Source organism: Cygnus olor, chromosome 23 (assembly GCF_009769625.2).
Source record: "Cygnus olor isolate bCygOlo1 chromosome 23, bCygOlo1.pri.v2, whole genome shotgun sequence".
Lineage (NCBI taxonomy): Eukaryota > Metazoa > Chordata > Aves > Anseriformes > Anatidae > Cygnus > Cygnus olor.
This window is the reverse complement of record NC_049191.1, coordinates 1,032,135-1,059,218: the sequence shown is the minus strand read 5'-3', so window position 1 is coordinate 1,059,218 and position 27,084 is coordinate 1,032,135. Positions and strand designations below refer to the sequence as shown.

The following is a 27,084-nucleotide window of genomic DNA, read 5'->3' as shown; positions in this document are numbered from 1 at the left end:
GCGAGCAGCGCTGGATCCAGCCCCACGTGTGGGAGCTCAGGGGAAAAACGTGATTCATCGCCAGAGCTGGGAGAGCTTCCAGGGAAGGATCCTGGGTGGGGAGGGCGGCTGCACCCTGCACCCACTCCGGCCCCTGCCCTCACCTCCTGCCTCAGTTTCCCCGCTGAGAGCTGAGATGCCGGGCAGCCGTGGGGACGCCGCCGTGGGAGCCAGCATGGAGCAAGAGCCGCGGTCATGTCCCAGGACCCAGAGCCTGGGGCTCTCCCCACTCCCACTGGACCTGTCTCCAAACTCCCAGATAAGGATGCTCAGGGCCCGTGCGAGAGCGAGGCAAGGTCACCGGCGGGACGGAGGTGGAGGAGGGGGAGGAGGAGGAAGAGGAAGAGGGCAGTGTGGGCACGGACCCAGCTGGGCCTCGGGTAGAGATGAAAGCGGGAGCCCCACGGCGCCGTCCGCCCACGGCTCCAGCGGGGACCTTGGCGGCTGCACAGGAGTGGGGCTGGACCCTGCCCCAGGCTGCAGGCGCCGGCGGCTCCGCTTATCTGGGTGCCGGGGCCGCTCTCCCGCGGCGAGGGGGAACCAGGAAAGTGCCGCTACTGCGACCGCCGCTGCTGAACGGACGCTGTCCTGGCCAGGGAGCGCAGCGGGGACAAGAGCTCTGTCCCTTTCGGGGACCCAGTGCCACAGCCCCTGCGAGTGCCTGCCCCGAACTGCGCTGCTTCTGCTTTATCTCCCTTTGTGCAACCCAGATACCGGCTTTAAACATTTGCGTCAAGGCTGTTTGTCCCGGCGGCGCTCCCGCAGCAGCCACCCCCGCGACGGGATCGTCCCCCGCATGCCGGCCACGCTCCGGCCATGCCCGCGGTGTGCATGTGTGCGCGTGTGTGTGTTTGTGCATGTGCACATGGCTGCGTGCGTGTGTGTGTGTGTGTACACGTCTATGTGCGTGCAGGTGCCTGCCTCAGCGTGCAGGCTCAGCCCCCCACAACCACCCCCCGCAGCCGCAGGGTTCCCCGAGCAGCCCCGCATGCGACGGGCACTGGCAGGGGCTGACATGGAGGGGTCAGGCCTGAGGCATCTTTGACACAGCAGTGATGAAGCCTGGTTTTGTGACAGCCCTGCTCCGTGCACCGCTCGCTGCCGGCCCACGGGGCACTGATGGGCAGATAACGCCCACAGCACCCACGCAGCACCCTGGGGTGCACGGAGGAGCAGGGACCAGGCCGGGTGGGATGCACACTGCCGCTTACCCCTCGCCCTTTCCCTCAGTGCGTGCCGCACACCAGGGCAAAGTGCCGTCCCCTTTCACCCCCCCGGCTTTTATAAAGCACGTTTTTAAAGCAGCAAGTGCAGAGCTAATTTTAAGCACCGCAACAAACGGCCTCTGTGTCCCGGCGATCGCTAACGGGGGCACTGCTGCAGAAAGGGCTCGGCTCTGGGTTTTTCCATTTCCTGGGGCGAGCACCGGGGAGCAGCGGCTCTGGCTTCTGTCCCTCGTGGGGGGGTTTCCAGCGGCAGCTCCAGCTCTGGGGTGCATTGAGGTGGGAGATGGCACCGCTGGGGCTCAGCAGGGTGGGCGGCTGGGCAAGGACCTGGTCCCCACTGCCCGCAGGCACCGCAGGCGTTAATGAGTCACGAGGCTGTGCCCGTGGAGCCAGCAGGTGTCTGGCCCCGAGCATGGATCCGTCCCACTGCCTCCAGCCAGGGAAAGGGAACGTGGGCAGGGAAAGGGCCGAGGGAACCCAACTGCGCCGAGCTCGGGCCATCCACATGCGAGCAGCAGAGCTTTGGTGACTGCCCAGGGGCTGGAGTGTGCGGTGCTGTGGCTGGTGGCACCACTGGGTGCTGCTGGGGACGCCACCTCCGTGGGGACAGGCAGGGCTTTGAGCTGCTGTCCCCTCCTGTCCTCTGCATCGCTCCCATGGGAGCTGAGCTCCAGTCAGACGCTGCCCCAGGAGAGTGACTGAGCCTCGCTCTCTTATTTGGACAATGCCCTATAACTGCGTGCAAAAATATTTTTAAAACTGGTTCTGCTGAATCTGAGGAGGGGAGAGAGGAGAGAGACGTGATCTTTTTGGGGAGGGCCCCACATCCCCATGCTCCAGCGTTGTTAATGCTGAACGGCAGCAGGACACCGGGATTTGTGAGACCGCAAGAGCCGTGGTACCCAGCCCCGGATCCCACCGCCTGCACCGGCCAGGGGCGTGCAGGGAAGCCCACAGGAGGGCCAGGCTTCTTGTTTTGTAAATTCTTCTAGTCATTTCCAGACATTGGCAAACTCCCCCGGGCACGCAGCCAGGCCGAGCGCGAGCCTCCGGGAAGGATGCATTTTAAATGCAACATCGCAGCCTCTCCCATTAGGAAGCGCATCCTCACGGGGCACCCGAACCCGGAGAGTGCAGAAACCTTTCCCGTGGGGCTGCTGCCACCGATATGGGGTGCGTGGCGGCTCCGGCGTGCCCTGCCACCCCCTTTTAGCCCACCACGGTGGTTGTGTTCCGCGTGCGAGCGGAGAAATTGCTTGTCATAGACCCACCGGTGCTCCTGGGGAGAGCGTGCCAGCTCCCTGCCGTGCGGGGGAATAAATAACCCCCGAGCCCCTTATAAATTTGTTTTTTTGTGCGTGCGTGGGGGCTCTTCCATCATTTGGGGCAGCGTTGCGTGGGGTCCGCTGGGGGATGGTGGTGAGGTGGGGACACACGCGCACGACCCCCGGCGTGCGCCCCCCTCATGAGAGGGGCCGGGGGCTCCACCTCGGGCCCGGCCTCCGCCCGTTCGGGGCCCGAGGTGGAGCCCCCGGCCTCGGCCCCGATCGCCCCGCAGGTGGCTCCGGGCCTCGGGTCCCCCACCTGCGGGGCGGGCGGAGCCGGGGGCGGGCCGGAGGCAGGGCCGGGCCGGGCCTCCCGCAGGCCGGCGAGGCCGCAGGCTCCACCCAGGCCCCGCAGAAACTTTCCGTCGGCGCCTCCCGCTCGGCGGGAGCTCGGAGCCGGGGCCGGGGCCGAGCCGGAGCCGGAGGAGCCTGGGCTGGGCCCGGCCCCTATGGGCAGCGGGCGGCGCTGGGCCCTGCCCGCCGCGGCCATGTCCGCCCCGGCTGCACCTGCGGTGGGCGGCGAAGCCGAGCCCGGGGGCCCCGCGGCGGCGGCGGCGGCGGCGGCCCCCCGGCAGAAGAAGGGCGGCAAGGCGGGCTCGCTGCGAAGGGCCTTCAGCTGGCTGCGGGGCAGGAAGAGGAGGCGCAGGGGTGCGAGCCCCCCGCCTGGGAGCCCCCAGCAGCAGCAGCAGCGTGGGGCAGGTGAGGGGCGCGGGGGGAGCTTGGGGGTGGTGGTGGTGGTGGAGGAAGAGGAGGAGGAGGAGGTCGAGGTGATGGCCAAGGAGGGGTCAAGGTGACAGCAGAGGTGGCCCCAAGGGGGTCCGGGTGCTGGCCCCCAAGGGGGTCGGGGTGCTGGCCCCGGTGGCCGTGGAGGTGGCTGAGGACTGGGAGCAGCAATGGTTTTACGAGAGGTTGGGGTGGTGGCTGCAGAGGGTTCAAGGTCCGGGCTGTGGAGGTGGCCCTGGAGGGGTCGGGGAGGCGGCCGAGGAAGGGTCGGGGTGGTGGCTGTGGTGGCCGGGGAGGTGGGCAAGGAGGAGTTGAGCGGTGGTGGTGGAAGGGGGTGAGAATGGGGTGCAGCAGTGGGTTAGGAGGGGTCAGGGTGGTGGCTGAAGGGGTGGTCGGGGTGGTGGCTGAGGAAGGGTCAGGGTGACGGCCGTGGTCTCTGGAAGTGACCACGGAAGTGGCCGAGGAGGGGTTGAGGTGGTGGCCCTGGAGAGGTCAGGGCGGTGGCTGGGGAGGGCTCCTGCTGGTGGCCGTGGAGGTGACCTAGGTGCGGGTACAGCAGTGGCTGAGGAGGGGTCGAGGTGGTGGCCGAGGAGGTGACTGAGGAGGGCCAGCACTGGTGGCCACGGAGGAGGCCAAAGAGGGGCCACAGTGGTGGCCAAGAATGGTTATGAAACCGGCCGCGGTGACGGCTGAAGGGAGGTGGCCGTGGTGGCGGTGGCCACGGGGGCTGCAGCAGCAGTGACCACGGCAGCAGGCTGGATCCGGCAGGCCCCGGCGTGGTCTTGCCCCTACCCCGAGGCTGTTGCCGGTTCACTGGGTAGGTTCGCTCTCCGCTGAGTCAGAAGGTCACTGGGGCTGAGGGAAACCTGGAGGGACGCCAGCCACCTCCTTCTCCTCCTCCTCCTCGGCCGGGTGTTTGCCGTGCTCCAGGTGTGGCCCTTCCTGTCCTAGATATGGCCCCCACCCGGCTGTTTGCGGGCGCTCTCCTCCGTAACCCGGCTGTGTCCCTGCCTCCTGGCCGTGCTGGTGAACCTGCCACGGGTGCCCTCTCTGGGACGCCCCAGGGCGATGTTACGGGGAGCCGTGGGCTCAGCCCGGCGTCCCATGGGTGTTTGGCAGAGCAGTGCATGGTGGCGTGCTGGCCGTGCTTGTCTGCTCAGCGCCGTTGCCCTCCGGTAGCCGGCAGCCTGGCATGGCGGCAGCCCTAGGAGGCATCACCCCCGGGATGTGCGCGGCCTCTTCCCCGAGCTGCGAGGGATCCCGGCTTTGTCACGCCACTGCCCTCCCTGCAGGGCACGTCGGGCGGCGGTGTCACCTCCTGGGCCTCGCTCGGCCAAGGGAGCGGCCGCCTCTGCGGCACCCGAACGCAGCCGGGTGCTGTCGCCTGGAACTTTCTTCCTCGATTTGCCCTGGGGAGTTGATTCCTGGGCATTCAGGACCGCGTGCGGGCATGTTTACCGCTTTGAGAAGCGCGGTGATCTTTGATAAGAAAGGAGGGGCTGTGGAAAGGCAGAAGGGCCTCTGACAGAGGCTCCGCACAGGAGGTCGGTGCGATGCCGCCGGTGCGCCTGGCGGGACCTTCCTCCTGGCACGCCGAGCGCGGACACCGCTGCTGTGGGCCTGGCGCTGAAACCTGAGCAGAAAAAATGAGCTGTGCCAAAGCATGTGATATTCCTCTATTCCTCTTTGCAGCGCGGAAAGGCCCGCACCAGCCCTGTCATCCTTTTTTTTTTTTTTTTTTTTCCCTTAAGTTTTAACGTTCGCCAGCTAATCCTCCAAACGTGAACCCCAGGAGAAGTTTCCATCTGTTGGGGACCTCTCGGAGGCAGCCTGCAGCCCCCTCGTCGTGCTGTCCCTGCGAGCATGGAGCTGCGTGCTGCCGGGGCACTGTCACCGCTGTGTTGGCTGTGCGTTAGGTGTCCGGGGAGCGTTTTTTGTGTGCACGGGAGCCTCAGGACCCCGCTGGCAGCTGCCTGCCGTGTCCCTGCCATGTTTCCAGCGGAGCCGCTCGGAGGTGTGGAGCGGGGAAGCTGCGCCGACGTGCCGTGATTGCAGCGTGCGCCTGATTGAATCACCCCGGCTGGCTCCAGCAGGCAGCGGCTCCGCAGCCCCACCCTGGTTAACCACCTCCGCCCCGGCTGCGTGTCCCCAGGATAAAACCGGGGAAGTGGTGGGCACCGGGCGGGCCGAACGCCTGGCACGACGAGGAGATGGGGCTGCGTGGAGGGTTTGCTGCCCGCTGACCTTGGAGCAGTCCCGTTCCCCTGTTTTCCATCCTTAAGACGGGGTGATAATGCTCCCCGAGCGGCCGAGGGCTCCTCTCGCGATGGCCCACGTCATGCGGAGGGAGATGAAGGAGCGACGGCCCCGCCGTGCCGCGTGGTTTGCGGGGGCCGGCGTGGATGTGGAGCCGGGCAGCGCTGGCTGCTGTGCGAAGCTCTGACCTGCCTGGAGGCTGCAGGCGCTGCCCGGCCTGGGAAGTTTTCCAAATATCGAGCTGGGAGCTGTGGGATGGGGAAGAGGAGAGCTTAAGCAAGTCATTGTAGGCTCTGGTTGCGGGCGCGGTGCTCGTCCTTCTCCCCGCGTCTGTGCGGTGCTGAGGGGTGGCTTGGGTCAGGTCGGCGAGCTCTGCGGCTCTCCGTCACCCTCCGTTCACGCGGGCTGAAGTTGTGGCTGTGGTGGGTGCCGGGGCACGGGGCTGACTGGGAGGGCAAAGCCGTGCTGGGGAGCTGCACGTCAGGGCTGGTTCCTCTGCCTGGTGGCAACCTGGCTGTCAGCCGGGTCTGAATTGCTCAGCACCGAAATCACGGGAACAGGACGACGAGTGTTTCCGCTTGGGTCAAGCTGGTGGTCCATCTCATCGGACATCCCATCTCTGGCTGCTCAAACTGCTGAGCTGGGGAGAGCACGGATGTTGTAAGCCGTAAGGGCAACCTTCGGGCCGCCCCTTCTGCAGGGAACACCGGTGGGCAGGATCGACAGATCGGCAGGTGTGCGAGGTGGAGGAGCGCCCTGGGGAACAGCATCGTCGCGTCCCAGCCGCTCGTCGTGCTGGGAACGCCAGAGACCGCTGCGAGCAGGGTGAGCTGCGGCACATCTCCACGCTCAGGCTGTTCTGCCCGCCTGCAGCCTGCTTTTTCAGCGCTTCCGTGATTCCCGATCCCACGGTGTGAAAGCACCTCACAGTTCGTAGGGTGTTTATTTCCCCAGAAACCTCTGGAGGCCGAGGGGTGGTGTTAACTTGTTGGGAAGGGAGCAGAGGCGCAGGGAGACGGGGGCGACCCGCCCAGGGCGGTACAAACGGGCTAACGTGAGGCAGGAAACCGAGGTCCTCAGCTCGCCTGTGCCGCCTGCTCTGGTTTGCCACGTGTGGCTGCTTTTCCCTGCTGCCCGTGAGAGGATTTTCCGTCGGGAGCAAGAAAGCTGAAAGCTCTTTCTTTTCCTCTGCGGGCGATGCTTGCAAACCCACACAGATTACGCCAGCCTTTTAACCCTCGGCAGCGCCGCGCAGCGAGCGTGCCCTGCGCGGACCGCGCTTCGGCAGGCGGCGTGAGCGTGGCGCTGAGCGGGAGTGTGTGTCAGTGGGCTTAGTCCAGTTTTTGGCTACTGCTCTCTCTGGGTTTCACAACATCGGCCATAACTCCCCAGTGAAGTACAGGAACTGATGTTCCAGAAGTATTAAATTAGGGTTGGCTCTTCTTATTTGATACCAGCGCAGCCCGGCAGCAACAGGCTTCCAGACAGTTGGGGTCACCGTGAGGTTAAAAATAAAGCTTTAAACGCGCCCGGCTGCCTCCCAACACGAGCGAGCGCCTGTTGAAGGCCCCGTGATTGCTGCCGTGTGCCCGTGGCGAGGCAGCGGCACCCCCAGGACCTGCTGCGGGGCTCCGTGGGGCGATGGAGGCAGCGTGGGGCCGGGGGCCGCCCCGGGGCGGCAGTTCTGCGTGCTGCTCTGAGATGTGAAATCTCTTCCCCCATCGCTCGATTTCCTCTATCTCCGCTGCCATATGGCAGCGCCGTCGCGGCTGGGTGTAAACGCAGGGTTTGTATTTTAGTCCCGAGCTTCGCAACTTGTCTGAAGTGAAGGAGGCCGCGGGGAGGTGCAGGCGTTCCTGCTCGTGGCCCCCACGTCTCCTGCTGCCTGGGGCTGTTCCCACGCGCGCGGTCATGAATTTGTTAATCTGCAGAAGGCAGAGAGTGACACTTCAGAAAATCTGAACAACAGGAATCCACCGGCTGGCCTGGGCTGGAAACTGCGAGCTGCTCTGGTGAACAAAGAGAGGTGTGTCCTCAACCACAGCTATTCCACCTGGAGACAACTGGAAGAATTACTCTTGCAAATAACGTTCCATAAGCTCCGATAAAACTATTTCACCGGAGTCATGTTTCCTTTTAGAAGGAAGGTTTTATTTCATAAGACAATATCATCATTGACTTTGTCTCCAGCGCCGGTGGGAACATAAGCCATCGGAAGGTGAAGAGCTGGGCAAAGATGAAGCAAAAACTCATTCACCTGCCAAAAGGAGCCGGAGCTCGGGCTGGTCCCCGCGTCCCCTGCAGTGAATGCACGAAAGCCTCAAGCAGAGCCAGGAGCCGAACCCCCCTCCACTCCTGTGGGCGTTTTTCAGAGCTGCCGTCCGCAGCGTAGCACGAGGCCACACACTGCTGATGGCCCAGGCTCCGGCCTGAGCAGGAAATAATTCGAAACCCTCCTGGTTATGTATTTCTGTTAATGATTGGGGATCTCAAGTGGGTTTCTTGTGTTACCTTTGCCTCGCTGCGCTTTACTTCCCCATTAAGGGAACAAGGGCTGAATTCCTTTCTCGTTCAGGCAGCTCGGCTCCCGCTCTGCGTTTGCTCGGTGAAGGGGTCAGTGGAGGCACTAATCCTTCCTGGTGCTGGCGCAGGGGGGTCCCGGCCCCTCCGCGCTTGGGCTGCCAGCCGGGCAGGGGGAGCGCGTGACTCGGTGGGGATCAGATGTGCTCGAAGCAGTCACGCGGCGATGACAAGATCTGTATCTCACTGCCAGCTTCCCTGCCTGGCCCGCCTCGTTCCTTGCTGTCGGCGGAGTCTGTTTGATGGATAAAGTCAGGGGCCTCCGTCCTGGAGTCCATGTGCCTCCTGCCCCCGGCCCCCGACCCCTCTGGCTGCTCCACAGTCGGGTTTTGTAGCCAGGCGAGCGCGTCCCTCTGTGCGGGGAAGGCCGTGCCGGGGGAGCTGTGGGTGCGCAGTGTGCTGCCCTGCTTTCCCAGCAGCTTTCTGGGCGCAATGATTTAAGTGTGTGGCTGGAAGGAGGGCTGAGAGCAGCTGGCTGCTGGGGCAAGAGTCTGTGAGGCTCGGGCGCTGGGGGGGCCGCGGAGCTGGAGCAGAGGGAGAGGTCTTGCTGAATCTGGGGCTGCATCGCGGCTCCAGCCTCTCCGCTGCTTGCAGGGAGAGGAGCGAAAACGCTTCACTGGAAGAACTCTTGGTGAGCCTTAGAGGAACCCCTGCGTCGTGGTGGTGAGGGAAGCATGCCGCGCGCGGGGTCGGCGTGTCTGCTTGGGGGACGAACCCGGGGGGTGCAGGGAGCCGGGCAGCCCTGCCATGTCCCCAGCCCACCCGGCTCCTGCAGCCGGAGTGAAAAACGGCCTCCGAGTCCCCGGGCAGGGACCTTTGACTCTCCCGCGCTTGTGCCCACGTCCTGGTTCGGTCCCAGCCGCGGGGAGATGGAAAGTTCGTGGCCTGGGCGGCGCAGAGCAGCAGCGGGAAGCCGGCCCCGGCTGCTGGGAAGGGTTTCGCACCGAATCCCCCGTTCCCATCACTTCTCCCACGGCCGAGCGGGCAGGGGCCGTGCCGGGGCAGCAGCTGCGGGGGCTGGCGGTGGTGCTGGGCCCCGTCTGCAGGGTGTGAGGGTCCCCGCCCCGCTCAGCCTGCCTGCCCCCAGCAAAACCCACCGGCGGGAGAGGGGGGCAGCGTCAATCCCAGTGCAGAGAGCGGGACTGGAGTCCAGAGGTTAATTTATTGCAGATCACCTCGGGAGGTCAGGAAGGAGCTGCTGGTTGCTTTTTTTCCCCCCGCCCCTTCATCTCCCCTTAGTCCTGTGCCTTTACCACAAAACCGTCCTTCCTATTTATCTGATCCTCTGCTGAATCACCAAAGGAACATAAACATTCCCGGCAGGAATTGCCCACCGTCTGACCAGCTGACCCCTCCCTGCCCTCGCAGCGTTTAATTTTCTAATTAAGAATCAGCGGGGAAAGCTGCGCTCCGCGCTGCTCGCCTGGCCCCCGCGTTTCACAACGGCCGTCCCTGGGCTTGTCTGTGCAGAGCTCACGCCTGTTGCACCAGCGCCGCTTTGAGCTGCCCTCGCACAGACCTCTGCCGCTCCTGCTCGCAAAACCGCGCGCGTCGGGAGCGGGGCCACGAGGCAGGAGAGAGGCCGTGAGGCTGGGATCATCCCGGGAGGGAGCGGGATCCAGGCACAGCGCCGTGCCGGCGCGTCCCGTGCTGCAGGGGTGTCCTCGGGGTTCGCCCAGTTCCGACTTGCCCCGCGAGGCAGAAGCACGCAGGGGAGCTGCCGTGCAGCCGGGGGGGCTCTCGCCCCAGCTTTGGGACGCAGCCGGACCCAGATCAAGTCCTTGGGCTCCGTGGTCCCGCTCGTGGCCTCTGGGGAAGGTCCAGGTGGGGGCATCCCGATGGGGTTTTGGGGTCCTGTGACCCCCACCCCGGGGGCTGTTCCGCATCGCAGCCGTGGTGCTTCGAGCTGCGCTCAGGGACAGGCAGCAGTCGTCACAGCGCGGACTCGTGAGCGGGGACGGAGGCGGGCGCTGTGCTGACGGCGGAGGCAGCCGGCAGCGCTCCGACAGCAGAGGGGGGGCCTTGGGGGGCTGGAGCCCCCCTGCGCCTGCGGTCCCGGCCTCAGCACCCGCCGGGGAGCTGAGCTGGGAGGGTGCCACCGGAGCCGCTGGGCGCTCCCGGGAGGCCACTCCTCTCTCTGCCTGTGCCATTGGCTCCGGCAGAGCCGGCTGCGAGCGCCGGGCTCCCGCAGCCGCAGGGATGGGAGCGGGCGGCCGGGAGCTCTCCGCCACGGGACCCCCCCGGAGCCCCCTCGGCACCACCATGTAGCGCCGCGGCATCCTCCGCCCGGCAGAGGTGGAGGGCGAGACCGGCCACATGGGCAACGCACACCGCAAGAGGAGCCCCGTGGGCATCAAGGCCGGCTCCTCCTGGCCCTGGGGCCGTGCCGGGAAGCAGAGGGCAGGTAGGAGCCTTGGGGGGGACCCGGGGCGGGGGCTGGTTCTGGGCCCCTCGCAGGGCCGTGCTGGGGAAGTTTGTTGTTTCCACTTGCTCTCGTGCCGGGGGGCCTGGGGCAGGAGCTGAGCCCGGTGTCGGGGCAGGTTGCTGGTGGCTTCACGCTCCCCAAAGGGAGCTGATGGCCCCGGGGACCAGCAGCCGAGCTGGGGGTTGGTTAGGGTCAGGCCCTCTGACTTCAGGAGCTGGGGAAGAAGCTCCTGACGTGCACAGGGGCTGCTGCGAACTCCGGCAGCGGCCAGCCCGCGGCTTTCCTGCGCTACCAGGACAGCGATCACCCGCTGGGTTGGTTACCGACTTGTTTTTCTCAGCGACTGGAGCAGGGACCCGGGGCTGCGGGCGTCGCGTTCCCCCTCGGCCCTGAGCTGCCTCCTCTCCCTTCCCCTGCCTCGGTTTCCCGGCCGTGCCCGGGCGGTGCTGGAGTTGAGGAGCTCTTGCAGGAGCCCCGTGCATCCCTCCTGCCCACGCAGCGCTGCCTCAGCCGCTCGGGAGGGGGAGAGGGCGGGGGGCCGGGCAGGGGCCGAGCTCGGCTCTCACAATGCAGCCGGGGGCACCGCTTCCACCGCTTTTTTTATGCTCCAGCTCCACGCATGCAGTTCAAAAGCTCAGAGGAGGCAGGGAGAGGGCCAGCTCTTTTCTCCGGGGAAGGGGAAAGGGGAGGGGAGGGTCCTTATGCGGGCTGGGTGTGTTTTACCAGCCCCTTGCAGTGCCCCCTCCCCGGTTCATCCGCTGGATGGTGTGAGCAGCAAAAGGTCTCTTGGAGTACCGTTGTCCTCATCTGGAAGCTGCTGCCCTGCCCTGCTGGTGTTACGCTGTCCCCTTGTCCCCTGCGTGAGATGGGGGGCGCTCACAAAGCCCCGGGGTTGGTGCAGGTGGGGTTGGTGGGTCCGGGGTGGCGTTAGCCGGGCGGTTTGGCTGCTTGGCTCGTACATTCCCAGCACCAGCCGGGTCCTGCCCCGCTCAGAGCCAGCACGGGGGCTCTGCCACCAGCCCTGCAGGGATGTGCCGTCCCTGCCGTCCCTCCTGCCCTTGGCTCCCCTGTTTCCGTCTCTCTTTACGGGCCGCAGGGTGCCCGGGTGCAGCTGTGCCAGCTGTCCCGAGGCAAACGCTCCGCAGCCTGGATTTGGATCCCCAGCCAGGCTTGGGGAGTGACAAAGCCGAGTGAAATTCCCCAGGTGAGGCTTGAAGGTGACCCGCAGAGCCAGAAGGCTGTGCCCTCGAGGGGCCTTGCGGGTCCGGTCCGTCCCTCAGGCACGGGAGGGTTGGGGTTTGCAGAGCGGGCGTTTCTGGGAACGTTCACCGCACCGCTCTGAGCCCTCAGCCCTGTAACCGAGGGGTGCAGGGAGTGTGTCACATCTGTAACAAAGCCTTCATTTATCCACACCGTCAATTACCTGTTAAAGTCAAATGGGTATTGAGCAAAGCAAACAAGTCCCAAGGAGGCAGCTGGGAAATCCCTTTCCCAAAGACTTCGACGGAGAAGCGAAGCAAGCACCTCCTGCCCCGCGGGCTCTCCGCCGTGCGCCTCTCCCGGCTGTGGTCTCCTCTCCACCGAAAGGTTCCTCTTGCTGCGGTCGGCAGCTGGGAAGGGCCAAGCGGGGCCGTGCAGCCCGTGCTTGGAGCTGGGCTCCTGCCCTGTGCTGTCCCCACACCTCCCCGTGGGGTTGCCCTGGGGCTCGTGGCTCTGAGCAGCCCCTGGTGCAGCCCTCTGCCCTCTCCTGCTCCCATCCCGCATTCTTCCCCCAGACCGGGGGCTTTCTTCTCTCTGGAAGTTTCTTTCCGGCTCGTGTTCTTGCCCCGAGCTTCTTCAGGAGGAAGCTTTCTGCCAGCCTGGCTCGTTTGCCAGCGCCGTGTCTTGCTCCGAGACTTGTGGCATCCGGAGGTGTCCTCGCAGGACGGGGCACTGGGCATTCCCTGGGGAGCGCAGGTGGGCAGCGGCGCACGGGGGGCGGCTCGCCTCACCCCGCCAGGGGCAGCTCACCCCGTGACGGGCGCAGCCTCGCCGGGTGAGGGGGGCTGAAGGGCACCGGGTGGAAGGCGCTGGGAAAACGTGGGGCGAGTTCTGTTTGTTCTCTGCCACGGCTCCATGGCAACGGCGCGGCGGCCACAAGGCGAAGGAATTTGCGTTGTGTCGCTTCAGCGTTTTGGAGGGCGCAGCGGGATCACCGGCTGGGGGCAGGGTGCGGGGACCCGGCTCCCTCGGGATGGGGCCGGCCGAGCTCCCCGAGCTCCCCGCTCCTCCTGCCCTTTACGGGGTTCCCAGATTTGCAGGTCTGAGGCCGATTGCACATCGGTGGTGAACAGACCAGCAGCAGCCCCCAGGTCCCCTCTCCATCCCCCGGCTGCCCGGCCCCATCGCTGCCTCCCCCCTTTCCTGGGGCGCGGAGGGTGCCTGGGGCTGGGCACCGCTCCCCGCTGGGGCTCAGGTCCGCAGCAGTTTTGCTTGGCCCGATGTGTGCTTTTGGAGAATATTTACAAGTGCTCCCTCCCTGGACCCGCTGGCCGTGTCTGTGTAACCTCCCTGCTCCTTCCGTTCTTGGGCTCTTTGTTTTTCCTCCCCTCCTTGTTGCTCTTCCCTCCCCCAGGGTTTTGTTTCTTCCACCCGCCGCTGCTCCGGACCCGGTGCCGACGAGGCCGTGCGGCGGTGGCAGCGCCTGCGGTGCCCAGGGCCGGCTGCAGGGGCAGGTCAGGCCCAGACAGGCGCTGGCAGCACAACCCGGGCTGCGAGGCGGCGTGGCTGCCCGCTGCCGTTTGATCTTGAAGGGCAGGAGCCATGGGACGGGGCCAGCGCAGCGAGAGGGCGAGCGGGGAGGGCGGCCGCGGGTGGCTGCCCGTGACCTGGTCCCTGCTGCCGGCGTCACGGCGCACCTTGTCCTCAGCCCAGCCTCCCAGACCCGGTTCAGCGGGGCTGGATCCCAAAAGCTGTCTCCTTTTCCCTGACCCCGTGCCGGAGCAGGGCCCGTCTGTCTCTGGGGCGCATCCCCGGCCTCTCCTCCCCTCCCCATCTGCCACGGAGCTGCCTGGGGAAGGTCCCTGCCAGTCCTTGAGCACCATGGAGACCACAGCCTCTTATCTCCTCCTTATCAGGACAGCCCCGCCGAGCCCTGCTGAGTCAGGGTGCAGGAACGTGGCGCTGGGCCAGGCTGCACCCGGGGGGAGCGAGGTGGTGAGCGGCGTCAGCTGGGGCTGGAGCTGCCGGGGAGCCCCGGCGCTGGGCTCCCGGCCTCGGCCTGGCCCCAGCCCCGCTGCTGGGAGCAGAGCGGCCCCGGGAGCCCTCGGGCTGGCAGCCTGGCCGTGGCGATGGTGCCGCGGGGGGTCCTGGCCCGGCCTCTGTGCCCAGCAGAACTGACGAGAGCCACGATGAGAGCGTGGGTGGGCAGGAGGGGGGCGAGGGGCGAGCCGTGGGGCGCTCAGGCCGTGGGTGCCTGCCCCTTGCCGTGGGGCTGCTGGTGGAGCCTGCTGGCAGCCCCGGCTCTCTCCGGGAGCAGTTCGGGGCGTCCTTCTGCTCTCTGCAGCCGCTGTTTGAGGCAGAGCAGTGCCGGGCCGGCTCCACAAACAGCAGGGGTGCAAATAAGGGCCGGGGCCCGCCCCGGCAGGCACCACGCCGGGGCTGATGCGGGCGTTGATGCGTTGATCCGGGGCTGATGCGTGCCGCGCCGTGCCTGCTTGGCAGGCGCTCCACCACCGAGAGGCAGGGCAGGGGACCTGCTCTTTTGCTGCATGGCCTTTTTTTTATTATTATTATTATTTTTTTTTCCTTTTCCCCCATCATTTCGGGGCCAGCCCCAGCCCTGTCCGGCAGCTCCCCGCTGGCCCCGTTTCGCCGCGCCCTTCCCCAGGCGGAGAAGCGCCTGCCCCGCCGTGCTGCCTCCTGCCAGCCCTGCCCGGCGCACGTGCGGGCAGGAGGGGGGGATGAGGCTGCGGGGCAGGGGATGCGTGCATGGAAAAACCTGCAAGGTCTTGTCTCTAATCCATTTCCTGGACCTGCTCCTGCGTGGAGCGCAGTACCTGCTGCGACAGGCATGCCCGACATTTACAGAGTACCTGCGGGACCTGCAAGCACAGCGGGCGTGATGGCACGCGCCGTGGGGATGCAGCCAGCTCCGGGGCAGAGCGCGGCAGCGTCGAACGGCGTGCGCGGCGCCGTGGGATTGAGCACGGGGCGGGTAGAGGAAAGGTGAAGCAGGACTAATAAAGCTGCGGACTTCGGCACAGCTCGGGGTGGATCGCTGGAGAGGGAGCGGGTGAACGGTGGCTGGTCCCCAGCCGGGGGGTTCCTGCGTGGCTCTGGAGGCTGCGTGGGGCTCAGCCCCGTCCCTCGCCTCGCCGGCTGCGGCCGCGCTCTGCAGCTGGGCCGTTCCCTCCCGGATCCGGCTGGCGGCCGGCCGGGGAAGCTGTTCTTATTTACCTTCAAACCTGTTCGGTGGCTTCCCAGGAGGGGCCGAGCGGGGTGGGGACGGGGCGGGAGGCCCCGCTCGCTGGGCTGGAACAGCCGAGCCGGGCTGGGAGCGGGCACGGGGCTGCCCATTGCCCTCGGCAGCTCCAGGCTGCCCACGGCATCGCCCCGGGGAGCGCCGCGGGGCTGGGGAAGCGCGCGGAGACGGCGCGAGCTGGGGGCTGGAGCGGCCCGGGAGAGAGCTGAGCTCTCTCCTCTGTTTGTTGCGTGACCCGGAGCGGAGACTCGGTGCTTGTGTGTCTCAACTTGTCCCGGTTTCTCTCTGCACGGGGATGTTTGGCCCCGCAGGCACGCGTCGGAGGCCGCTCGCTGTGCGCCCGGCCCTCGCCGAGGGGCTGCAATAACGCCCGGCTGGGAGCTGCGGACGTCGCCCCTCACGAGGCCGAGCGTGCTGGGTCACCGTGTGGCCGTCCCCAGCCGCATGCTCAGGAGGGGCTGGGGTCAGGGCTGAGCTGGCTCTGCGCAGCCCCACGGAGCGGCACGGTGCCCTCCTGCCCTTCGGGCACCCACGGGCCCACAGCCCTCCTCCAGCTGGGGGTTCGCCTCCGTCCCCAGCGCCGGCTGCCCTGGCCGTGGCCCGTTGACTTGTACAAGTCCTGGGGAACTTGTGGTAGCTTTCCGTGCCGTAATCGAGAGGAAGAAAAAGACCCGAGTTTGTTTTCCTATTTGAAATTAATTTTATTTCTGCCTCTGCGTGGGATCGTCTTTGAGATCAGAGCCAGCAGCGGAGCCTGGTTCGTGTTTATTTGCTTTGCGGAGATGTTTTCCTGGCTGAAACATCAGCCCCGAAGTGAGGACTGGGGCTGGCTGCAACCCCTGGGAGATAGCGGGCTGCGTGACAGCCGGGGGCTCCGAAGCCACGATAAATATTATTGCCCTCTCATCCTGCCTTGAGAGAGCCCAGTCCTGTGGTGTGTCCCGGGGCGCAGATCCTGTGCGGATCCTCGCTGCAACAACGCGGCTGGTCCGTGTTTCTGCAGCCCCCTCGGTGCACAGGGTCCCCGAACGTGGTCCCCGAGCCGTGCTCACACCTGGGCATCGCTGGTCGGTGACTGCGGGGTGGGAAGGGGTCTGAGGGTGCTGTGAGAGCATGAGCCTCGCGCGATGCTGCTGGGGTGCGCGAGCCCCCCGGAGCCGTGCCGCGGGGGAAGGCAGCCTTTCCTTTCCTCCCTTTCCTCCTCCGGGACCTCGCAGCCCCCTTCCCCCCGGCTCGCCAGCTCCCCCCCCTCTCCTCCTCCCCATTTTTCTCCGGTGAGTCAGTGGTGGCGGAGGGCGGGCAGGGCTGCGCCTCCTGCTCCCCGCTCCTGCCGCGGGACCCGCCGCGCGGCGAAGGCAAGTCGGGGCAGTGCTGCGCAGGCGGGGATGGATGCGTGCAGCTGGGGCCAGCCCAACCGCTGCTCGTCGTGTGGAGGAACGGAGCCACCGCTCGCCCCCGGAGGGTTTCTCCCTCTGGCTCTCCCCGAAGGGAAGAGCAGCGGCTCTTCTCAGCCAGCTCTGCGAGGGAGCTTGGCTGGCTCGTGCCCTGCAGCTGGGCCAGCACCGTCTCCTGCTCACAGTATCCCTGGTTTGGGTCTGCACAAACCCAGCCGTGTTCCTCTGGGGTCTCAGCCTCTCACAGCTCTGCCCAGGCCCTCCCCAGCCCCTCGCTGCCGGCCGGAGCGGGCAGGGCTGAAGGCAGGTGCCTGGGCCCGCAGCTGCACTTCGCTCTGGGCGCTCTGCTCCCTCCAGGCCATGCCTGGCGGCGGCAGTCCCTGGCCTGCGGTGTTGGCCACCAGCTCCCGTGCAAGGAAACCGTCCTTGAGACCGTCCTGCCCTTCCCGGGAAGGAACCAGAGTCCTCCCGCAGCAGGATCCGGCTGCCACGTGCGCACCAGGCACGTGTGCCGGGTCGGAGCAGCGGAGCCCGGAGGGGACGGGTCGATCCAGGGCGCGTCGCGAGGAATGCGCGAGGGACGGGACGCCGGCCGCGCACGGGCGTGTTGCTGCTGGCACGGGCTGCAGCTGCGGCGGGTTCCTCAGCCCACCGAGAGCTGCAGCCTCTGCTGCAGGACCAGGCCTCCCGGCCGCCTTCCTCCCGCCTGCTTCCCCCTTTGTCGGGTCCCTTCGGCAGCGGGTTTCCCTGGGGCAGTGGGGAGCTCCTTGTGCTGGCAGCGCCGGGGCGAGGCTGCCCGGGCGAGGGGAGTTGGAGGCTGAGGAGGTAGCGAAGGTCGTGGGGAGGGGAGGAGAAGCAGAGGCCGTGCTTTGTACGCTGCTGTGGCTCGGGGCGCTCCTGCCTCAGCCCGGCTGCGGTGACCTGGCTGCATCGTCCCTTGGGTAACCGCATCCCGCCCCCTGGACGGTGCCCAGCGATGCGGAGCTCCCTCCTGCTGCGCTCCAGGCCCTTCGATGGGCCTCCTGCAGGAGGAGGAGCGGGGATGGCTGCCAGCACCGGCGGTGTCCCCGCCACCCCGGGCAGCAGCTCCGGTGAGCCGCCAGCAGGCCTCCGCCCCGCTCCGTGCTGCGCTGCCTCGGGGGGCCGGATCCTTCCCCACGGAGCAGCTCTCCCAGCTGCGTTCCTGCTGGCGCTCGTGATGTGCTGCCCGGAGAGGAGAGGGCAGCGCTCAGCGCAGCACGTGGCTGCCTGCTTTGTGCATCCTCAGCCCTTTAATTATGTCCCTTTTCCACTCGCGCTGTGAACAGAGCCGGGAGCGCCCGCCTGCAGCCGCCGGCACCTTCTGGGTGAGCGCGTGGGCGGCCGGCCCCATCCTGCCTGTGCTGGAGGGAGGAGGGTGCTGGGTTGTGCATAGCAGGAGCTGCGGGGCGCTGCTCGCGCTCGCTGTTACCGGCACGTAGGAGATGCAGGGGAGGAAATCTTCCAGTCCTCCCCAGCGCTGGAGCTGCCCCGCCGGGGAGGTGCCCTTTGCCCTTTTTGCCCTCGCGGGGTGCGTGCGGTGCCTCGGGCGACCCTGCTCTGCCTGCGGCCGAATCTGTGCCTGGCTGCAAACAACATTTGGGCAGCCCACGAGGAGCCACGCCTGCGCCGGGACGTGCTCAGGACCCATCTGGCGATGCAGAGGAATCCCCGGAGCATCTGCGCCTCGTGGCGAGGCAGCCCGACGGCTGGGGGATGTGGAGGGGTCCTGCGGTGCTTTGGGGGCTCAGAGGAGGCCGGGCGCTCGCTGCCCCCCGCCCCAGCTCCTGCCTGCGGCTCCGTCCCAGCTGCTGGGCAGTAGCTGGAGCTACTGGTCAGGCTGGTGCGAGGCCTGGTTCGCCCTCTGCACCGCCGTGCTGGGCGCCCCGTGCCTAGGGACAAACACCTCGCGGGGACCGGCCGCCCCTCGCCCCGTGATGCTCCCGTCCCCCGAGCAGGGCTGTGCCCGGCAGCGCCGGGGGACGTGGTGGGGGACCACCGGCACCGTCTGCCCGGCTGCCGGGAGGAAAAGCCTCCCAGCTCTTCCCAGCCGGCCACACTGGTGCCGAAGCCGGCATACTGGTTTGCAAGGCCGCTGCGCCCAGGGGACCAGGCGAGGACGGCCCCAGATGGGCGCAGAGGTTCAGGAGCCCCGCGGGGCTCTGCCCCCGAACCAGGCAGGATCCGACCCCGCCGGCTGTGTGTGGCAGGGGGCGGGAGGGCCAGAGGAGGGGCCCTGCTCTCCTCCTCCGGCACCGAGGAGCGCGGAGGGAGCAGCTGGGGCTGTCCCCTCCTGCCGCCGCCGCGCAGCGCTCCCCGGCTCCATCCTCTCCCCACGCGCAGCCGCTCCGCCGGCCGGGCATCCTCCCGCTGGCTCCTGCAGCGCGGATGAGCACGGGGAGAGGGAGCTGAGCGGCCTCGGCATCGGCCCCCCCGGCACAACAGGCAGCGGCAGAGCCTCCGCTGGGGGCGGCGGAGCCCCCATCCCGCGGGGAGCAGCCCCTTTCCCCGGCCACCATGGTGGTTTTCATGGGCAGGAACCTCTCCTCGCTTCTGGCGTTCTTCAAGAAGGGTGAGTGGAGGTGCGGAGGAGAGGAGGGAGGGAGAAAAACCCCATGTCCTTACACAACCCTGCCTGCCCGCACCGCCTTGCAGGGGGGCTGCTGCCAAGCCGGCACGGGCTGGGGGGGTCCCTGCGGCGGGTGCCGCCCCGGGGAGGGCAGGGAAGGTCACCCCGGGCCCGGGAAGTTAATGGAAAAAATCATTGTGCCCCTAAAATCATCGCGCCCCTAAAATCATCGCGCCCGTCTCGCCGGAAGGTGGCTCCGAGTGTGCGTGGGTGGGGGTCCGGCGAGGGGCTGCCGGAACTGGGGAGGGGAAGGGTTTAGGGGAAGGGCAGCGCGATGGGGGCTGTGGGTGCCTCGTGTCCCACGCAGGGACCTTGTGCGAGCGCAGGGGGTCCCCAAACCAGCTGCCACGAGCGCTCCCTGCCTGGCTGAGCCCCTCGGTGCCCGCTCGCCGTGCCACGGGCGCTGGCGGAGGCCGAGCCCGGTCTCTCGTGGCACGGCGCGGCAGGGCGGGCCGGCTCCATTGTTCGGGGCCTGCTCTTTGTGCGCCGGAGCTGGAGCGTGGCCGGAGCTGGGAGCGAGCCGTGGCGGGGGCCAGGGGCTGGGTGTGACAGGGCAGCGGCCGTCCCAGCCGAGCAGCGGGTCCCCGCATCCCCGCAGCGCTGCCCTCCGGCCCTGCCGCCCTCCCGGTGTGTCTCCCTTCCCTTCTCTCAGCCTGAAGTTGTTTTTTTCCAGGCAGGAAGAGTCGGAGGCCGTGCTGGCGGTGGAGGGCAGACGGGAGCAGGCTGGGCTGTGCCCGTGTCCCCGTGTCACCCTGCCTGCGCGCTGCCAGGCGCAGCCCCCGGTGGGGACCCGGACCCCCGGGCAGGAGCTGTCCGTGGGCACTGCCCGGTGCGGGGCGGGGGCTGCAAGATGTTGGGGCGTGCGGGGCCCTGTGCCGGCCGTGCCATGGCACGTGGAGCCCGTGGAGGCCATGGCGGGGCCTACATCAGCCTCTGGGTCCCCTGGGGGCCGCGCCTCGGTTTCCCTCCTCTGTACCCGCCCTGGGCGTGGGGCTGAGTCCCTGCTCTCGGGGTGCTTTGCGAGGCTTTGAGATGATGCAAGCCTCCGGAAGGGAAAGTTTTTCTGCCCTTGTTTAATCCCCCTCGCTGCCCCTTCTCTGCTGGGCGCCCTGCAGCCCCCGCCCGTCTCGCTGGCTCGGTTGCCCCCTAACGAAGGTGCCGGAGAGGAGGAAGGTGCTGGAGAGGCAGTGCCGAGCCCCAGCTCTGCGCCGGCTGGCGGGGAGGAAACGCTGCGGCTCCCGCAGCCGAGACAGCCTGACTCCAGCGCATCGATCGGCCGGGCAGCGCGGGAGGGACGAGGCCGGTCCCGTGCGGTGCAGCCCTGAGCTCACGGGGGGGCGGGTGGGGGGGCTCACGGGCCGCATCGTGCCTCGCCGCGGGTCCGGGGGCCGCTCGCCTGCAGGGATCCGGCTGGGGAGCCCTCTGACCCCTCTCTCTGCCTTTGCAGGCGCTGCCAAGACTGAGAACGACAAGCGGCTGAGCGCGCAGTACAAGCCAGGCGAGGAATGCCCCGACAACGTCTTCTTCCCCAGCACGCGGCCCCCGCACCTGGAGGAGCTGCACAACCAGGCCCGCGAGGGGCTCAAGTCCCTGCAGCACCAAGGTAGGGGGGGCCCGGCCCCCAGGGGCCCTGCCCTGCCACGGGAAGGTGCCCCCAGCGCCCCGGGCAGCTGGCTGTCCTGCCCGCGTGGGCGGTGCGACCGAGGGTGACCAGAGTCCAGCTCTGGGGGCGACGCTGGTGGCCGGTGCTGCCCTGGGCTCAGCGGCCGTTCTCTTGGCTGCCTGCTCCCTCCAGGCTCCCGCAGAGGGACTGACCCCCTTCCCCTTCCTTCCTTCCTCCCGCAGAGAAGCAGAAGCAGACCAAAAGTGCCTGGGACCACGGGGACACCAACAGCCTCCAGGTGAGCGGGGAGCCCCCGCCAGCCCCGCTGCGTGGCTGTGGGGGGTGAGGAGAGCAGGATGGGCCCCCTGTGCCCCCGCTGATGGTCAGGACAGCTCTGGGGCCCAGAGGAGGCGGTGACCTGGCTGAGATGAGGGCTGTAGGACCGTGTCAGGGGGGTGCACGGGGCAGTAAGGGGCTGTGACCCCCTTGGTGTTACCTCTTTCCCCCCACGATGAATCTCTGTCCCTGTTCTCACCGCTGGCACATCACGTCCCGCCTTGTGTGGCTCTGCCCAGGGCCCCCCACCATGCCCGTGTCCCTCTGTCCCCCCCCGTCTCGCCCCAGCGGTGTCCCCCGTCAGCGCTGAGCGAGGGGGGGAGACGGGGCGGCGTGACGGGGACCGCTGGCCGCATCCAGCCCCGTGGCTGGGCCCCTCCCTGGCTGCTGACGGGCGAGAAACTCCCACTCACTTGGCTGAGCTCGGGTTTGCCGCTTCCCTGAGCTCTGACCCTGCTCCCAGCGCCTCACCCACGTGTATTTGCTTAAACCGCTGCCTCCCTTTGGCGCTCGGCCACCTTAACCCCTTGGAAGCGGGCGGCGAGGGGGAAAGCGAGGCCGTGAGTCCCCGGGTGTGCAGAGCAGCCGAGGGTTCGGGGCGGTGGTTTTCAGGGTTGTGTCTCGTCCTGCCCTCTGGCCGTGCCGGGAGGTGCTTTAGAGGGACGAGGAGGGGCACAGAGCGCCGTGCCCATCGCGAGGGGCACAGAGAGCCGTGCCCTGGCCGGGGCAGCACACGCCTGCTGCATTTCCCCTGGCACGGCCACCCCGCTGCCCAGCCCTGTCCCCTGGCCTGCCCCAGCCCCGCTCCCCTCCCAGCCCCCAGCCACCCCCAGCCCCGGGGCGCAGCAGGGCTGGCCGAAGCCCCGGGGTGGTTCTGGCTTGGTGGAAGCCCAGCATTTCCCTCCGGTGCCGGGTCAGGGCGGTGGCGGCTCCTCCACCCAGCTGGACCCCGGCTCGCCGGCTCTCCGGGGGCCGCGGGGCTGCGTGGGGTCCCCGGGGCTGCTCTCGGCCCCGCTCCTGGTGGGAGGACTCTGGCTGCCGGTGTGGCTGAGTCAGCCTTTGGCCCTTGGAGAAGCTTTTGTCTCAGCAGCGCTGGGCTGCGGAGTCAGTTCGCGGCGGAGAGGGGGCCTGGCGGGGCTGGGGCCGCTCCTTCCCCACAGCCCGCCTGAGCCCGCTGACTGCCCACACAGTCCTGCGCGTCCTCGGAGGATGACAGCGTGTCCTTCCGGAGCCGGGCGGCTTCCTGCCTCACCGACAGCACCTCCGAGGACGCCCTCTCCATCCGCTCCGAGATGATCCAGCGGAAAGGTGCCCAGCCTGGGGGGCTGCGGGGCTGGGGGCTGCGAGCCGAGGGGGTGCGAGGGGTCAGGGCGCCTGGGGAGCCTGGCAGGAAACCCGGGGGGCTTCTGGGCTCGGAGTTTGCACGGCCACAAGCCAGTGCAGGGATCTGGGGGCCCTTGGGGAGAAGAGAGCAGCTCTGGCTGAGTCAGAGGCTGCTGCAGGCATTGGGCTGGGACTGGGCGAGGGGGACAGACGGACGGACAGATGCTGTCTCCTCCCTGCTCGGACCGTGCGGCTGTTTGGCAGCTGCCGATGCCTCCCTGGGCTGTGCCGGGTGCCCGAGCTCAGCTTGTCCCAGGGCATCCCGAGCAGCGGTGGTGGGCACTGGGCTGGGGGTGCTGGGGAGACCTGGCCCGGGGCCCACGTTGCGCCGGCTGGACCCGCTCACGCCTCTCGCAGGTTCCACCTTCCGTCCGCACGACTCCTTCGCCAAATCTTCGGAGAGGGCTGGCAGGAAGAGGAAGGAGAGGAGGACAACGGTGCTGGGCATCCCCCAGCACGTCCAGAAGGAGCTGGGTAAGCGTCGTGGGCAAGTCTTAAGGCCCAGCCCCATCCCTCAGCTGGGTGTGTTTGCCTTGGGATCACACCTGGTTCATTTCTCCCTGCTCCCAGGTCTCAGGAACAGCCGGGAGGCCAAGGGACACCCCGCCAACGGGCGCGGGGGCAGCCAGGCACCGCAGCCCTTGCTGAACGGCGGCCAGGTCTCCGGCGATGCCATCCGCATCCCCACCATCGACGGGAACCTGCCACCACTGGATGTCCCCGGCGGTGCCCGTGTCCGCCTGGGAGCCTTGGAGGAGGCGGACACAGCCCTGCAGAAGCACATCGACCGCGTTTACTACGACGATACGTTGCTGGGGAGGAAGACGTCGGCCAAGCTGTCACCCATGGCGAGGCCAAAGTCACTGGCTGTGCCAGGCATGACCACCAGCGCCAGCCCCCAGGAGCTGCTGAGCCCCGTCATGTCCATCTCGCCCCAGGGCACCTACATGTCCAAGATCATCCCCAACGCCATCCTGCCGCCCATGGTGGACGTGGTGGCCCTGACGCGCAGCAGCGTGCGGACGCTGAGCCGCTGCAGCCTGGTGTCATCCAGCCCAGCCTCGGTGCGCTCCCTCACCCGCTTCTCGGAGCACAGCGCCCGCAGCCGCGAGCCCTCCTCCTCCAGCGACAACTGGAGCCACTCGCAGTCCACCGAGACCATCGTCTCCAACAGCTCCACCATCTCCTCGCAGGGCGGCTCCGACCGCCGGCAGGCCGAGGCAGGGCCGCGCAGCAAGGTGGACGCAGCGGGACGCTCCGACACCGATCAGGTCAGCGTCTACAGCTCCGCCAGCTTCGCCAGCACCTGCTCCAAGCCCGCCGTGGCCCCCGTGCACACAGCGCACGGGCTGCTGGCCGTGGGGCCCCGCAGCGTGAGTGGCAGCAGCGGCCGGGCGTCCCCCGCCTTCAGCACGAGCAGCCAGGCAGAGGGCTCGGACACGGGCAGCCTGGCGAGCGAGCGCTCCTCGGCACGCAGCGTCTCCCTCAGGAAGATGAAGAAGCCCCCGGCACCCCCTCGCAGGACCTATTCGCTGCACCAGAAGGCGGAGGAGGGGGAAGCCAAGGTGCTGGGGCTGCCCCCCAAGCCGGACCGGCGGCCCCAGCGGGAGAGTGGCGGGCCCTGGTCCCCCCGCTCCGAGCCCTTCAGCCCAACGGTCGAGGACGAGGTCTTCTCCCCGTCATCGCTGAGCGAGACCAGCAGCGTCCGCTCCGAGAGCCTGGCTGGCACCAGCTCCCCCGAGGCCTCGCGGGGCAGCCCCGGGCCGGGTGACCGCGGCGTGACGGTGGTGCTGAGAGAGCCCACGGCTCAGCCCAAGTGGAGCTGCCTGGACGGCTCCGACCGCACCATGTCCCCCTCCAGCGGCTACTCCAGCCAGAGCGGGACCCCCACGCTGCCCACCAAGGGGCTGGGCCCCCCGGCTGCGTCCCCGGGTAGGGTCCAGCCCCAGAAGCCGGACCGGGTCTGCTCCTTGCAGTCCCCGGCGCTGTCCGTCTCGTCCTCCCTCACCTCCATCTCTTCCTCGGCCTCGGACCCGGCTCCCTCTGAGACGCTGAACTGCACGCAGAGCCGCTCGGACAGGTTCGTCATCCCGCCGCACCCCAAGGTGCCAGCTCCTTTCTTCCTGCCGCCCACAAAGCTCCAGCCGCCACCCACAGCCCCCGCCGGCCCCCTCGCCCCCTCGCCAGACCCACCAGTGCCCAGCATCGCCAGCCAGGAGCCCTCAGCCAAGCCCAGCACCAAGTCTCCTCCGCCGTCGCCACCACCTGCCTACCACCCGCCTCCACCGCCGGCTAAGAAGGCGGAGGCAAGCCCCGAGCCTGCCTGCGAGGCCCCTGCGGAGGCCACCTGGCCCCCGCCTCCCCCGCCGGCCCCCGAGGTGCACGACCTGTCCATGGCGGACTTCCCCCCTCCGGACGAAGCCTATTTCTCCAGCCTGCCCCTGCCAGATGCTGTGCCGGCTCCGGCAGCCGGGCAGAAGCAGGCACCAAACCCAGAGGCTGCGTCTTCCTCGTTCTCGGCCGCCATCTCCTCGCGCGTCCAGCACCAGGACCCGCCGGCCGGGGCAGCGCAGCCGCCGTCCCCCGCCAAGCCTCCCCCCGAGGCCGTCGTGCCCCCGCCGCCGCCTCTCCCCCCACCCTCAGCTCTGGCTCCGCCGCCCCAAACCGGCCTTAAGAAGGCGGCAAACGGCTCCCGGGCGGATGCCAAGAAGGAGCCGGCGTCGCGGAGCAAGAGCGGCCCGGTGCCCAAGGAGGACGCCAGCCTGCCCATCGTCACGCCCTCGCTGCTGCAGATGGTGCGGCTGCGCTCCGTCAGCGTGGAGCCGCCCGCCGGGGCCGGGACCGAGGAGCGGCCGGCGCCCCAAAAGCCCGTCCGCCGGGCCCTGTCCACGCGGCAGCCCCCTCCTGCCAAAGATGCGGTGCCTTCGAACCAGCTCCACGCCGCCGTGCACCTCAAGGCTGCCGCCTTGTCTGCCAGCGAGGCCGCGGCGGCCTCCGGGCCGGCCGAGAAACCCCCGGGCAGCAAAACGGCTCAGCCCGGCCCCGAGGGGCCGCCCGCGGACGGGCAGCTCTCCCCCAGGCACAAGTCACCCACCTCCACCGCCAGCTTCATCTTCGCCAAGAGCTCCAAGAAGCTGGTGATCGAGACGCCCTCGTCGCCCGAGGCACAGGCCGACCTGAAGAGGAACTTGGTTGCTGAGCTGATGAATTTCTCGGGGCAGCGCTCGGCAGCCCCGGCCGCTGCCCAGCAGGGCCCAGGGAAATCACAAGCGCTCCGAAAGCCCGGCAAGGTGCCCCCGCCTGTCGCCAAGAAGCCTTCGCTTGGCCCAGGGCCGGCCCCGTCGCCCCTGAGCCCCAAGGCACCGGAGGCGCTGGGCTCCCCTGTGCCGGACGGGAAGGCCAAGGCGGCCCCGGCGGAGGAGAGCAGGACTCGGAGCGAGCCGGCAGGGACGGCCGAGGGCAGGAGCGCTGCAGCCCCGGGCGCGGAGCCGCCGGCACAAGGTAGGTGGGGGCGGGAGGGTCGGGGACTGCTTGGCCCCGCTCAGCCCCCGCCGTGGGCTGAGCCCTCTGCGCGTGCTGGGGGCTCGGTAGCCAAAACCCCCGGGGATGGTGCTGGAGCCACCGGCTGGCCGGAGCTGGGCACAAGGGCTCACAGCAGCGCAGGGGCTGGGGGACAGCGGGACGGCGCGGTCGAGGGCCAGGCCTGCGGGAAGCTGGGGTGTGGGACCCAGGTCTCTGACGGGCTTTTCCCTCTCGCCTTGCAGACAGACGAGGAGAGACAGCCTGAAGGACGGAGCTGCAGGACTTGTGCCCCCGCGGACAGGAATCCAAATCTCTCAGGGACCTGGGCAGGTCAACAGACAAGCGTGGAACTGGCAACTAACTTAATACAGGAAGCAAACAGCCTTAGCCTCCATGGCCTTGATGATATTTATGCAAAAATGGTGTTGGTTTCACTTTCCTAAGTACTACAGCTTTATTTTGCAATTTTTGTTTTATACTGGAGTCGAGGCCCGTGGTCAGAGCCAGCACCTCCTCCCTGCCGGGCTGCTGCTAGGTTTGTGCGTGCGGAGCAGAGCAGCCGTGCAGAGAGGAGCGTGAGGGGCCAGAGCCGCGCAGCCCTGCCCGCCGCCGAGGACGTGGGAGGAGGCGCAGCCCTCCTGGACAGGGCTCGGGGCTGGAGCCGCCCTGCGAGGAATCAAAGCACTTTGGACGAAGGAACTGGAAGGCTTCGGCCACGGCAGCCCCCAGGAGGATGCGGGCAGCAGCAGCAGGATGGGACGGAGGCGCTGGCTGGGAGGACACCGAGCCGCAGCCCTGGATGAAGGCGCAGGAGGGGGTTCTTGGCCAGCACCGCTCCCGTCCCGCAGCTCGCCCTGCGGCCGGGCGCAGCCAGGTGGGAGCCCAGCTGCCCCCTGAGCTGGTGTTCAGGCCCCGGGGTAGAGCCTCCATTTCTGTTTCTGTAAACTTGGGTCACGTTTTGATTTCTTGGACTGAAAAAAACAAACAAACAAACACAAAAACCCAAAACGACCAAAAAAAAATCCTCTGCTGCCGCGTAGCCGCTCAGAGCTCTGTACCTGGCTGGTAAAGATGACGACTGAAGCTTGCTGCCTCCTGTGCTTCCTGGCTAGGGCCGGGCCCGTGCCAGCCACGGTCTCACCCCTGCAGCAGGTGCCTGGCCC

At 68.0% G+C, this 27,084-nt stretch overlaps 1 protein-coding gene across 4 annotated transcripts; it reads left to right on the top strand.

Annotated features, from left to right (window-relative positions):
- Positions 1 to 2,935: 2,935 nt before the first annotated feature.
- Positions 2,936 to 27,004, top strand: KIAA1522 (KIAA1522 ortholog). Of its 4 annotated transcripts, none has more exons than XM_040534903.1 (7): positions 2,936 to 3,289; positions 20,525 to 20,680; positions 20,923 to 20,978; positions 22,207 to 22,324; positions 22,757 to 22,873; positions 22,970 to 25,900; positions 26,164 to 27,004. In XM_040534903.1, exons 1-7 carry the CDS (start codon positions 3,040 to 3,042, stop codon positions 26,184 to 26,186), a joined length of 3,651 nt encoding a protein of 1,216 aa, XP_040390837.1. In that variant the 5' UTR covers positions 2,936 to 3,039; the 3' UTR covers positions 26,187 to 27,004. The 4 variants fall into 4 exon arrangements, with proteins under 4 accessions (XP_040390837.1, XP_040390838.1, XP_040390839.1 ...); XM_040534904.1 differs by lacking the exon at positions 2,936 to 3,289 and adding an exon at positions 9,657 to 10,553; XM_040534905.1 differs by lacking the exon at positions 2,936 to 3,289 and adding an exon at positions 12,773 to 12,874.
- Positions 27,005 to 27,084: the final 80 nt, after the last annotated feature.

Excerpts from the sequence above, each read along its gene's own strand:
- KIAA1522 (XM_040534903.1), top strand. The coding sequence starts at position 3,040 with ATGGGCAGCGGGCGGCGCTGGGCCCTGCCCGCCGCGGCCATGTCCGCC. Across the intron at positions 22,325-22,756 it reads CGAGATGATCCAGCGGAAAG|GTTCCACCTTCCGTCCGCAC; the intron begins GTGCCCAGCCTG and ends CGCCTCTCGCAG. Across the intron at positions 22,874-22,969 it reads GCACGTCCAGAAGGAGCTGG|GTCTCAGGAACAGCCGGGAG; the intron begins GTAAGCGTCGTG and ends CCCTGCTCCCAG.